We start from the raw sequence: 14,561 nt of genomic DNA, 5'->3' as shown, positions 1-14,561 counted from the left end.
TACTAATAAAATTCAGTAGAGAGAAATAGAAAGAAAAATCCCATACAAAATAACCATAGAATTTATAAAATAATTTGGAGGTCACCTACTAAGATACAGATACAAGTTCTAGTAATACAACTATAAGATACTTTTTACAGAAATAAAGATCATTCTAAACAATTTGAGAATTATTAATTGCTCATGGTTGGGCTGTGCTAATATAATAAAAATAAAAATTCTACCTAAATTCATTTACTTAGAGCCATAACTATCTATTAATCAAGAGCCATAATAATCAACTAATAAAACTAGAAAATATAATAATAAAAATCACCTATTCTGGAAGAACAAAGGTCAATAATCTCAACAAACATTTTAATCCAAGGACGGTGTTTAGCAGAATCAGATCTTGAAATACACTACAAATCAGTAATCTTTGTAACTCTTTGGTAGTGGTTACAAAATAGAAAAGTTGATGATGGAACAGAATAGATACATTAGATTCTGAAGTAAATGAACATAACAACATAGAATTCAATAAATCTAAGAACTCTAACTACAAGGATAAAGGCAAAGGGGCATAGAAAAGGAGGTAGCTTTCACAGCTATGGATAGCAGAATTCTTAACCAAACAAGGGATAGAGAGGATCACAGTAGATAAATAAGCACTTTTATTACTAACAAACAAAAAAAGAGATTTGCACAAACAAAATCAACACAGTTAAATGAAAAGGGAAATAGTTAACTTGTAAAAAAAAATGACACAAGATTTGGACCTGATATCCAAAGTATTTAGAGAACTGATTTAAACATCTAAGATTTCCTGATAAATACATGGTCAAAAGATATGAAGAATAATTAGAGAAATACATATTAGAACAACTCTGAGGTTCCACTTTATATCCATAAGATTGACAAATATAATAAAAAAGGAAGATGATGATTGTTGGAGTGACAGTAGGAAGAAAGGCTGAGAATACAGTAATGGTTTTTTTTAATTTTTAAAAACATTTTTATTTAAAGTTTTGAGTTCCAAATTCTCTTCTTCCCACCTCCCTTCCTTCTTCCTCCCTGAGATGCTAAGCAATCAGATATAGGTTATACATGTACAATTATGTAAAACATTTCCACATTAATCATTTTGTACAAGAAGACATGAATAAAAGAACAAAATGAAAGAAAGAAAGTGAAAAATAGCATGCTTCAGTTTGTATTCAATCAATATCAGTTCTTTGGAGGTGGATAGTATGCTGAGAAAGCTAAGCGTTAGCTCAGTATATCTGGGAAGCACTCTCAAAATATCACCAAATTGTGTAAACCTTCTGATCCAGCAATACCATTACTAAGCCTGTACCACAAAGAAATTAAAGAAAGAAGAAAAAGAGCAATATATACAAAAATGTGCAAAGCATCACTGTTTATTATAGTAAAGAACTGGAAATTGAGTACAAAACAATTGGTTAATAGCTGAAAAAAGGTATATGAATATAATGGAATATTATTATGCTACAAGAAATTATGCAAGGAATAGATTCAGAGAAACTGAGGGTAATTTTTACCAACTGATGCAAAGAAAAATAAGCAGAACTAGGAGAATTATCGATGCAATAACCACAACATTGTACAGAAAAAACTATTTTGAGAGACTTAAGAAAATTAAATTTGATCAATAAAATGACCAGCCATGATTCTAGGGACCAATAATGGTCCTACCTACTGAAAGAGAGGTGATGATAACAGAATAAGACATATTTTCATATATGGCTAATATATGGGTTTATTTTGCTTGTCTGTGTGTTTCTGTTATAAGGACTTTGTTTTTCCTTCCCTTTACCTCAATTTGGAGAAAAGAGATAAGGGGTGGGGGTGGGGGGGCAGCAATTGTATTGTAAGAAAAGAAAAGAGAGAAGAGAAGAGAAAAAAGTGAAAAGGGTTAATTGAAGCATATTTAAATGTACAAAAGCAAACAGAAGGAAATTTGTAAGGAAGCACAGATGAGCAGGATACCTTTGAAAGTAAGATATTGAGTTTATTATATACTTAAAAGGAAAACCAAGTTGTATCTAATAGAAATTTGTGGTTTTATGTACAACCCACACTATCTGCGCTATTTTGTATATAGAAATGATCATTTTATTTGGTGTTAAGTTCAGAATTTTTTAAAAGATTAAATAACCCAGCCACAGACAACAATGAGAGTTCTCACAGTTTTTATCCTAGGGGAAATGGCCCTTAGTTCCACATGGATACCTTTTTCTACTTTTTTTTTCTCCATTTGGAGAAATCCCTAAGGATATCTGATCAGTTCAAATTTTGTATATTAAAGTTATCTCTTACCATCTCCCCAATTATACCTCTCTGTATTCAATTAAGACATATGACTCCAAAAGAAATTAAATGAACTTTATTTTTATCTGGAGTAGATAGCCTTAAAGTGCTATTGAAAAAAGCAAATAAACAGCCCAAAGGAATAGCAAGAAGAGTTTTATGCCTTCTTCTTTTATACCCTCTTTTTAATACATACCTATTAGCATGCATAAGCTCCAGGAAGAAAAATTTAAAGGGATTTAAAACTTTCGCCTCTTTTCTGTTGTTCTTAAGGGATGGTCATTCTGACAGATATAGTGTAAGTATCTTGTTCTATAGAGTGAGGGAAGCCCTGAGGCTAGCCTGGCTTAGTTCTTAGCAAATGTCTTCATAGCTCTCATAGCAATGTTGAGGTTTTCTTCCTTCCTCTGCTAGACTCCTAGTTCTTTCTCCACTTGCTCTCCTATTTCTCTTTTTCAGGGTGATTAAAATACTCTGCCCTCTAGCTCTGAGTTCAATCTGTTCCCAGAGTGGGAATTCTACAAATCTATAAGTCCTTAGCTAGCCTCTAGGCATTTCCCTTCAGCCTAAAGAAAAACTGGTCCCTCTCAAAGGCTTTATTACACTATTAAGCATTTTAAAAGCATTTAAATTAGTAGTCACACCACACAAATATCTCAAAAATTGAAAAGAAAACACTACCAAACTATTTTTGTGAGAAAATAGTCTTAATACTTAAAACAGGAAAGAATAAAGCAAATATAATTAGAGACCAATATTACTAATGATAATTGACACAAAAATTTTAAATAAAATACTAACAAAATCTATATCAATATATGCAAAAAATTATTCACCATGACAAAATTGAATTTATTCAAGAGATACAAAAATGGCTCAAAATTAGGAAGACAGTTAACATAGCTAATTGTATGCAAATTTTTTTTTTAAATCCCAAAGTAGATTATATAAAGAGATGCAAAAAAGTGTTTAACAACAATAACAACAGAAAACCACCCTACAACTCTCATTTATGCTGAAAACTAAAAATCATGGGCATAAAGATCATTTTATATGATAACGGCATAAATTTAAAATCTAAAGCTAGCATTATTTGGAAGGGTAAAACATTAAAAGATTTCCCAATAAATGCAGGCGTAAAGTAAGAATGCTCCCTTTCTCTTGTTATTCGATATAGCTCTAGAAACGTTACCAATAGAAATAAGAATAGATAAAGAATGTAAAGACCTAAATGTGGGCAAAGAGGACACAAAATAATCCATGTTCGTTAATGACAGTGGTTTGTTTAAAAAAAAAAAAAGAATCAGCAAAGAAACTAATTTAAATAATTAATAGCTTCCACGAAGTATGAAGGTACAAACCCTACTAGTGTATCTAAATAGCAATCAGAAAATCAAGGATGGAATAATAGAAATGGTTGTCTCATTCAAAGTAACTACAAAACACATAAATTATATAGGAATCAACCCGGCACACTTAAAGCACAAAAGATTTACCTAAAAACAATTACAAAATCTTCTTTAAAGAAATAATGGGGGGCAGCTAGGTGGTGCAGTGGATAGAGCACCAACCCTGGAGTCAGGAGTGCCTGAGTTCAAATCCGGCCTCAGACACTTAACACTTACTAGCTGTGTGACCTTGGGCAAGTCACTTAACCCCAACTGCCTCACTAAAAAAAAAAAGAGAGAAAGAAAAAAAAAGAAATAATGAATGACTTTAATAACTGAAGGGATATTCATAGCTCATGAGTAGGACACACCAATATAACCAAAATTTTAAAAAATCACGTATATATTTAGTACTATGACAATCAAATGGGATATTTTATAAAGTCATAATAACAAAACTTATTTGGAGGAACAAAAGGATTTCTGTCTCAAGAAAAATAATTTTTAAAAATAGGATTGGAAAGGTAATAGCACTTCTAGACCTCAAGTTTTATTACAAAGTACTTATCATAGAAACTACTTGGTATTGATTTTTAAAAACTCAGAAAACTAGATCAGTAGAACATATTAGAAAAAGAAGAATCACAAATAATTGAATGCAAAATCAGTGCATAACAAATTCAGTAGCATATAATGCTTGAGGAGGACCTTCCTATTGGTAAGAATTGCAAGGAAAACAATTTGACAAAAATTAAGTTTAGACTAGCATCTTACAACATATATGACTAAGCTCAATATAGATATATGACCTGAATATTAGAATTACATCATAAAAAATTATAAGAAATCAATATTGGGTTCCTTTCTCAGCTATGGGGAGGGAGCAAATTCTTCACCAAGCCCTGTGATGAAGGATAGAGGTGATCACATAAGCAAAAAGTAATAATTTTGATTGGATTAAATTGAAAAGCTTTTCCATGAATAAAATCAATTAAAAAGGATAAAAAGATAAGTTCTCAATTGGAAAGAGATATTTGCATCAAAAATCTATGATAAACCTCTGCTATCCATTATATATAGGAAACTAAAACAAACATTTAAGACTCAGAGTGACTCTGCAGTGAATAAGTGGTTAAAAGATCTGAACAAACAGTTCTCAAAAAAAAAAAAAAAGCAAAGTAGCAATAACCAGATGAAAGAATGGATGAATTCACTAAAAATAAAAGAATGCAAATTAAAGAAACTCTGAGACTTCACCTCATGCCCAGCAAATTGATAGCAATGAGAAATGTTGGAAGTACTTAATGCTGAAAGGATTGAGGAAAACAGGCACACTAATATACTGCTGATAGATCTGTGAAGTGGTTCCAACCATTTTGAAAACAATTTTGAATGATGCTAAGAAAACAACTAAATGTCCATACTCTTTGGACCAGAGATCCCACTGCTAGGAATAGTAATTCCAAGGAGGTCAAAGACAAAAAGGCGCCATACACAACAAAATATTTATAACATCTTTTTTTTCTGACAGCAAAAATAAAGTAGATACCCAACAATTGAGGAACAGCTAAACAAACTGGAACATAAATATAATGAGATAGTAGTAAGCCATATGAAATTATGAATTTAAAAATTCAGAGAAGATTAAGAAAACTTATATGAACTGATGTAGGCTAAAAAAAGCAGAACCAAGAAACAATATATACAATGACTACGACAATGTACTCTAAATAGAAAGAACAATCAACAACAAAAAAGAAACTGAACACTGTATAATTATGATGAACAATCTTGGCTATGGACAAAAGATAAGAAAATATACTTCCTTCCCCCTTCCTTCTTTCCAAATTAGGTGGGGTATAGGGGTGGAACATTTCTTGTAATATCAAATTTCATTGATATACTGGTTAGTTTTGTAAAGTTTTTTTTCCCCTCTCACTTTTAAAAATGTTGGTTATACATTGTACACAATAACAGCAACATTGTGTGCTGATCAACTGTGATAGACTTAGTTCTTCTCAGCAATACAGTGATGGAAGACAAGTCCAAAGAACTCATGATGGACAATGTTCTCCACATCCAGAAAAAAGAACTGTGGATTCCGAATGCAGGTTGAACCATACTGTTTCTACTTTTTTGTTTTTTGTTTTTCTTTTTAAAGGGTTTTCCCTTTTATCTGATTCTTCTTTCACAACATGACTAATGGAGAAATATGTTTAATGTGATTGTACATATATAACCTATATCAGATTGCTTTCTGTCTTGGGGAGGGGGGAGGGAGAAAAATTTGGAACTAAAAATCCTATGAAAATAAATGTTGAAAAGTATATTTACATGTAACTGGAAAATAATAAAATATTTTTATGATTTAAAAAAATTGGTTATAAAAGACAGCTTACTAGGCAAGGAAGGAGATATACACTTGGAAATGAAATATTAAAAGCAATACTTCAATCAAAAATATATTTTAATGTACTTCTGAGTCTTGCTCCTAATAATGTTCACTGTCACACAGACTACAGTGATAATTGGAATTATAATATATTGGAAGGATGGGTGACTTCAATTTAAATTGAAATGATCCTATTTTCCTTCACAAATTAAACAGCTCTAATTTCTTTTTTTCCCATATAAATATTTTATTATTTTCCAGTTACATTTAGAGATAATTTTCAACATTTGTTTTTATAAGATTTCTAGTTTCAATTTTTTCTCCATCCCTTCCCTCCCTCTCCCTTCCCCAAGACAACAAGTAATCTGATATAGGCAATATATGTACAATCAACAGCTCTAATTTCTAATGGTTCCATTCTAAAGGAAAATAATAGGCAGAATATTAGTCACTATGATATTGTATGGTCCAAATAAAAAAAAAGAGGGAACCAGGATGACTAAGCAAGACTATACCAAATACCCTGACAATCTATCCTCCCAGTCAAAGTCACTATCATTAGCTGGCATCAACTTCGAGTAAGAGGAGAGTTTGGTAAAAGTACTAGCCAAGGGCCATCATGTAATTTGAGCCCTTACACATCATTCTTATACCTTCCATCTCAAGGTATAAAGATATTATTTCATACTTTATGTGCTTTCTTTTATTCACAAAGCACTTTTCTCCCAAGAATCTCAACAAACTCTTTAGACATTATCTGATCAAGGAGTAAAATACTATTCTTTCCCTTTACAAAAGAGGAAGCTCATATGCAAAGAAGTTTTTTACCAGAAGAGAGAAAGAAATCAGGAGAACATTGTTTCATGACTTCAGAATTTTAATCATTATACATCAGCATCAACTCCCACAGCAAAATAACTTAATTTAGACAAGCATACATGAAATAGCAAAGTTCTTGAGGACTGCATCAAATCAACATCTTGCCATAACAGAGATGAAATACAATCTCTCTCCATTGAAGTAATACCATCCTATTTTTAGTTTTATACTGAATCTTTCAACCATTTTATAGGAACTACTATATCTAGACAGCATGGCATAGTAGAGAGACAGTTGGCTTTAAAGCCAGGAAGATCTTGCTTCAAATCCTGCCTTTGACACATTTTGTGTGACTGTGGGCAAGTCACTTAACCTCTGAGTGCTTCAAGTAACTTTCTAAAACTATAAGACCTTCTGGGAAGGTGCTAACCTACACTGATAGAAGGAATTTCCTCATCTGAGAGTTCCCTATATCAATCAAATCACGGATCCACTCTTTTTTTCATATATGGTATGCATGTGATGTGGGTGCATACAAACACAGATATTGATAGATATAGATACAGATGGTCGAAATAGAGATATCCTACCAAAGAAACCTAGTCAGAAAAATGTTCCATGGAAGGCATGTCAGCTAGGTTATAGAAATAGATTACCTGGTGACCATGACAGCAAAATAGTTCCTCAATTTAGACTATGAAATAGTTCCACTAGCAACCAATGTTTCCCCTTCCATAATTCAAGTATTTATTTTGTATTTGTTCTGTATATTTTTATGCTCTACATACTTATAGAGAGAGCTATATGGTCTTCCCTGTTAGAATGTAAGCTCCTTGAAACCAGAGACTGCTTCATTTTTTGTCTTTGCATCCTCAGTGACTAGCACATCATAAGTGCCAAATAATGCTTTTTGATTGATTGGCTGTAGAAACCAGAGTGAATAATGCATCTGGTTAAGCTGTCTATAGTATAAGAAATAGATGAGAGACTATGATGCAAGTTTCAAATTTCTGCTGTTAATGATATCTAATTTGTTCAGGATGTGTTTTCTCCCTAATTCACTTTAGACATGCTAGTTCATATAAAACAGTTGAAAGATTGGGTCCAAAAACTGTCAATATTTGCAGATGCTCAACTAAGTGATCAGACTCCTTCACCTCCGACGACTCATGCATTTCATCACTGAGTGCATGAAATCAAAAGGGAACTTTTTAGGCAGAGGGGTCTGTCCAATGATTTAGCTGCTAAAGCTTTGATGGAAGTTGGAAGGAATCTCTTCTAGGGATCTACAAAGGTCTATGGTTGAAAAGTGATCTCTTCTTCAGATCTATCTCTTGTGTTGAAATCTATAAACATTTGGTATTTTGGATTGAAGATAAGTCAAAACATTATCCACCTAGCAAACAAACTAGACAATAGAAAAATATGCTTAGTAGGTAAAACTAGTCTTCAGTATCCCATAACCTCTCCAATTTGCTGAGTTTTCCTCCCTGGTCTCCCCAACCATCACTTTAAAAGCCTCTTTTCTTATTGCCAGAATTCTCATGGTCTTTCTCCATTCCTCATTATGAAAACCTGTTTTCAGGAAAAGTTCTAAGATTCACTCAGATAAAGGTACAAATGTCTAATAAGAAACTAGGCTATTCCTAGGGGAATTAACATTTGATTGGGAAGAATTGAAGCTCTAAAGATGCAATTCCAGTATTATGGGGGCAGGAGGCAGTTTTAAGAGAAATAGGATGGGGGCAGTGTGGTGCAGTGGATAAAGCATCAGTCTTGGATTCAGGAGGGCCCGAGTTCAAGTCCAGCCTCAGATACTTGACATTTACTAGCTGTGTGACCCTGGGCAAGTCACTTAACCCTCATTGCCCTGCAAAAAAAAAAAATGGTGCAAGAGAAGTAGGATGGTGCCTTTGCCATCAACTCTGTCTACCAAGGACAGATCCTGCTTGCACACAAAAATTGAGATATAGACAATATAAAGTAATTGGCTAGATTGAGCCTCTGGCCTTTTAAAGTAAATAAAAATATTCTTGGACTAGATAATCTTTAGAGATACCTTCCAACCTGAACTTTTATGTTACATGTTACAGTGGATGAGACTGAGGCAAACTGAGGTCAAGTGACTTGCCCAGAGTCACACAGTTATGAAGTATCTAAGGCTGGATTTCAACTCATTTTTAAATTATAGAAGTAAAATATCGCCAATTAATTAATGCAAGGAAAATTTTTTATAAATGGATCATTCCCAAGAATTCTAAACCATCTCCAAATCTTTTTAATGCATTGGTCAAATCACATCACTCCTTAGATTAAAGCCTTTCAGCAGCTCACCACTACCTACCTACTCAATCTTAGCACTGTGGAAAGAGAACTAAAAAAGTAGCCAAAAGGCCTAGATGGGAGTCCTGGCTTTGCCAGGGTGACCTTGAGCAAATCACTTTATTTTTCTAAGCCTCAGTTTTTTCATTTATAAAATGAGCACCTATGATCTAAGGCCCCTTCTAGCTCTAACATTCTGCTTTCCTGTAAATAAAATATAAATTCCTTTGCCTAGCATCACAATTTCCCTCATAGCTTTATATACCTTTTCCCTATCTCTAACTACTGAAATCCTTCTCATTCAAGGCTCCAGCTTAAGATCAAGTATCACACTCTATGTTTCTCTTTCTGACTGCTCACATTCCAGTGCCACAGCTCAACTAGAAGTGATTCTTCCTTGCTTAAATCACAGTCCATTATGTTATGTACTTATTCATTTTTCTAAGTCTTTGTGCATCTCATCCCCCCTCCAGACTAGATCTTAAGGTCCCTGAGAACAAGGGCTACTATTTTGAACTCCCACAAAATTACCACAAAGGCTGGCATGTAGTAATAATAGTGGTGGTGGTGGTGATGGTAGTAATAGTAGTAGTACTAGCAATAGTAAGAGGAAGAGGAGGGGGAGAAGTCACTTGGTCTGGACCTATGATTTCATCAATGTGACTAAATCCTAATGTGGAAATTCCACCCATCTATGCAGATTGAGAATTCATCTCTAATTTAGTAGTTTTAAAAAATAATTTTCTGGGGAGTTAAGAAATTACGTGACTTTCCCACGCTTACACAATTTTAACATGTGTTAGAAGCAGGACTGAAACCAATGCTTTCTGACAACAAATGCTCTTTCCACTATAGCAGGATTGAGTAGATAGATCTTCAGAGCAAAGCAGACCCTTTCCCCACTACAACACAATCTCTTAATAATCACTTAACATTTGTTGAATTGAATCCAGATGTTCTGAAGGAGTTAATTCATCTCATTCCCAGGAAGCATTTTAATTCAGCAAGATCTTTTATTAAACATGGGGGACCCCATTAAACTTTGAGAGCAGGGTTTGTCAGTAGCTCTCTTCCCTTCTCTAAGGTCTCAATCTGTGTTAACTCCTTAGGTTTGGAGTAGACTGGGAAAAGATTTTGGTAGATTTTCAGAGTTTCCTGAAGAAAATGACAGAAACAAAGTTTTTTGTTTGTTTTTGTTTTGTTTTGTTTTTTTGTGGAAATGCAGACTTCAGGGTCCTGAAAAGAACCCTCCATGTAAAACCTGTATTTTAAAGCTGGAAAAGACTTTGGAGATGGTTTAATTCAACCTCTTTATTTTACATATGATAAATCTGAGGTCCAGAAGAATTAAGAGACTTCCAGTCAGATAATAAATTCAAAACCAAGTCCTCTAACTTTCTATTACAGTTGCTTCACCTTGGTCCAGTCAAACTGCTGAGATTTGGAAAAATAATTTAATATTCAAATTATAATTGTATACTTTTTATTTCTATGTATACAAAGCGTTTTCACTGCCTGGTAATTGCTTTTTAAGTCTTTTTTTTTTTTTTGGAAGAAGTCTTGGTCGGGGGTGAAAGAGTGCTGAGAGCACGTTTTTCACCACAGTTCGTTCCATTACCAAAACCATCAGGGAGAGATGGATGCCTCTGCGCAACACCCCGTTGTGCCCTCCCAAGAAGTCCCCAGCTAGACCGTCCGCTGCCAGCTCACCCCCGACCTCGGAGTCCGATTCCTCCCACCAGACTCCGGACGCCAAACTCCCGCGGCCACACAGTGCCCCCAGGCGGGTATGGACCCGGGAGAGAGGGGAGTCTCAGGGGACTGACGGGAGGATGGGGGGATGGGGGGAGTAAACGGGACAGGACTTGAGAAGAGATGGCCGGGAATCAGAGTACGCTGCTTTGGGATGGAGCAAAGAGCAAGAGGCGTGAGTTCCAGAGGAAGAAAAGGGAATGAACGAAAGGGAAAAGCAAGAAACGGAGGAAAAGTCCGAAGCAATTGGAGGGGGAAGGAGAAGGCCGGATGAGGAGGGTCAGATGAAAAAGAGGAGGGGCAAGGAAGACGCCTGAAAATCGGGGAAGAAAGGCAGGCAAAGGAGTGGGGCAGAACGATTGAAAGAGCGCAAAATGGAGCTGGATAGAGAGTGCGCATGGGGACAGAGGAGGCAGGCAAAAACTAGGCAGGAGAGAAAGAAAGGAGAGTCGGTGGCGGTGGAGTGAAGGAAGGAGGGTGAGCGAAGGAAGGAGCTTGGGAGCGTGGCTCTGCTAGGGGAGGTCCTTACCGAGCAGTCGGAGCTGGCCGCGGCCGCCTCGGAGCCAGAACACCAGCATGGCCTCCCGTGCCACAGGGGTCCCCCAGGCCGGCGGCTGCGGGCTCGGAGCCCGCAGATCCCTCCCCAGTCTGGCGCGCCAAGCGCTGCAGGTGGCTCTTAAGGGTGCGCGTCACCAACCACAAATTCCCTCGTAACTGCTGCAAAGTAGAAGAGCGGGGGAAACCCTACTTTGGTGTTGCTCCTTGTAATGACCGCGTGCAGAGCCCAGGGGCTGGGCCAGGAGGGATACAGCTGGAGTTGGAAGTTGGAAATACTTTGCTGGGGGAAGTGTCTGACCTGCCCGGCAGAGCCCCAAGTGCAAAGAAAGTGGCGCTGGCATGGGGAGCCTGTGGGCGCGGCTTTAAAGTTTGCATGCATATATACAGTATCCCAGATGTGTCTCATAACGACCCCAGGACAGGTATTGATTATCCCCATTTTGCAAATGAGGAAACCGAGGCTCAGAGGCGAAGGGACTTGCCAATGATCATACAGATATTGTGAAAGGAAGGATTTGAAAGTAGATCTTTCCGACTTCGAATCCATCACTGCATTCCACTACTGCCTCTGGTTTCTCTGTAAGGGAGCTGGTATTTCAGGTGGGCCTATCACAATGGATCAGCATCAGTCAGGAAAACCTAGGTCTAAATCGTACTTTGCATTCTCACATATGACCATGACCGTGCCACTCACTACCTCTCGGATACTCAGTTTCCTCATCATTTAAGTGTCTATATTATCTACCTCAAAGAGTTGTTGTGATGCTAAAATGAAATAACGTAAGTAAAACGCTTTTCATGGAAAACTGAGGCTGGGAGAGCTGAAACAATTTGGTTACACCGGTAGTAAACTTCCCATTCAGGATTTAAATGCAGGGTCTCTGACTTCAGAGCCTCTGCTCTTTCTACCGTACCTACCATCATACCTCTCTGCTGCTAGGAAGAGTAGCACTCAAGGAATGCAACTAAATGCAATCAGAAAGGAAAAATCTTTGCCCCATCCCTAAAAAAACAAAACTACGAACTGCATACATTCCAAAGTAAATGAGAAATTATGGTTATCTATGCCTTGGCTGTGGGGTCAGAAAACTGTGAGTTGAATGTGATTTTCTACTTTGTATGAGAATTCAAGACATGGTATAGTAGATAAACGCCTAACATAATTCTGACTTCTCCACTATGCAGTTGTATAAATGGGGGGTGGGGGTGGGGGTGGAGGAAAGCATTAAGTACTTATTATCTACAGATCACTATTCTAGGTATTGGGTAACATAAAAAACTTAAATTTCAATCCTTATCCACATGGAGTTTGGAGTCAAGTAGGAAAAACTTCTAAATTTCTCTGGGTCTCAGTTTGCTTATCTATAAAATTAGGGGTTCATGGGATGACAGGACCACAGACTGAGAAATGGAAGGTTATTTTTTTTTTGCACGGAGCAATAGGGGTTAAGTGACTTGCCCAGGGTCACACAGCTAGGGAAGGTTATTTTAAAGGCCATTTAGTTCAAGCTCCTCATTTTAGAAATGAACAAATTAGTTCAAAGTAATATGCCCAAAGTCACACAAGTAGAGAGTGGAAGAGTCAGAATTTGAATTCAGAGCCCCTGACTCCAAATCTAATACTCTTTCCATGATCTATAGGGTCCTGTCTGGCCCTAAAAATCCAATTTCCTAAATTATTTTAATTATTTTTCACATATAACACAATTGATGGTGTTCTAATTTGTATAACTACTTTGTTCAGATATTCAAGAAGTATTAAAATTAGAAATGGAAAAGGCATAAGCATTGGATCATGAAATCATAGAAACATAAAATCTGAAATAGAAGAAATCTTAGAGGTCACTTAGTCCAACCTATCCATAAGCAGAAATTCTCATACAAATGGTCATCTTGAAGACTTCCAATGATGGGGAGCTTACTACCTCCAAAGAAAGATTCCCTACAAAGCTCATTCTACTTCTGGGTAGCTCTAATTTTCCTTACATTGAGCTCAAATCTCCTGCTCCTATTCTTCCATCATCCAACATGACACCCTTTCAAATACTTGAAGACATCTTTCATGTCCCTATAAGTCTTTTCTCAGTTCCTTAAACTGATCCTTGTATGGCATAGTTTCAAGTCCCCTTACCCTCCTGCTTACCTTCCTCTGGACATGCTACAGATTGTCAACATCCTCTCTAAATGGTAGCTCACTGATCTGAACAAAATACTCCACATTTGGTCTAATTTAAGGCAGAGGACAAAAGAAACAGAAATTTCCTTGTTCTAGAATCTACAGTTTTGTTAATGCAACCTCTGATTAAAGTAACTTTTGACTGCCTTGTCACATTGTTGCGTCACCGAGCAAGTTCATCACTAAATCAACTAGGTTTTTTTCACAAGAACAGTTGTGAAGCCAAATATTTTCTCTGGTATTTTTGAAGGTGGTGATAACATTTGGGGCTCTCTTTTTCTTTTTGTGGGTGTGTACATATAAATGTGTATGTACATACCTCATACTCTTGTGGTAACAAGGAACTGGAAACAAATTAGGTGCCCGTGGATTGTGAAATGGATAAGTGAACTGTGGTATGTGAATGCATTGTAATAAATGATGGATATGTGAAGTCAGGAAACACAGAGAGAATTGTGGAAACTGATGCAAGGGAAAAAAAGAACAAAACCAAGAGAACAATATGCATGTTGATGGCAGTAACATAAATGAAAACAACACTAAAAGGAAGCTAGAGTCGACTAATATGTTGACCAATATTGGTTCCAGAGGACAGATAATGAACTACTACTCCTCCTTCTTTCTCAGTAGTTAGAAGTGAGATTATGGACAGTAAATATGGGGTATGTTTACAGACTTGATCATTGTATCAAATAGTTTAACTTAGCTGTTTTATTATTTTTCTTTATTATAAAGGAGAACTTAGTAAATAGAGTGGAATATATCAGGAAATGATGGTGGTATAAAAAAAGGCAATCAGAATCCATAAAACCTTTTTAAAAAGTTATTGTATGGAGGGCAGCTA

At 36.1% G+C, this 14,561-nt stretch overlaps 1 protein-coding gene across 1 annotated transcript in view; it reads right to left on the bottom strand.

Moving 5' to 3' along the window:
- FLT3 (fms related receptor tyrosine kinase 3) overlaps window positions 1–11,581 on the bottom strand; it is a 96,988-nt gene extending 85,407 nt beyond the window's left edge. The window contains exon 1 of the mRNA XM_043995101.1: window positions 11,513–11,581. Coding sequence (XP_043851036.1) covers window positions 11,513–11,561 — 49 coding nt within the window. The 5' untranslated portion in view covers window positions 11,562–11,581. The remainder of the gene's footprint in view (window positions 1–11,512) is intronic.
- Between the last annotated feature and the right edge of the window lie 2,980 nt (window positions 11,582–14,561).

Source organism: Dromiciops gliroides, chromosome 3 (genome assembly GCF_019393635.1).
Source record: "Dromiciops gliroides isolate mDroGli1 chromosome 3, mDroGli1.pri, whole genome shotgun sequence".
Classification (NCBI taxonomy): Eukaryota; Metazoa; Chordata; class Mammalia; order Microbiotheria; family Microbiotheriidae; genus Dromiciops; species Dromiciops gliroides.
Note: the sequence above shows the minus strand (reverse complement) of the source record. Positions and strands in the feature narration are given on the sequence as shown.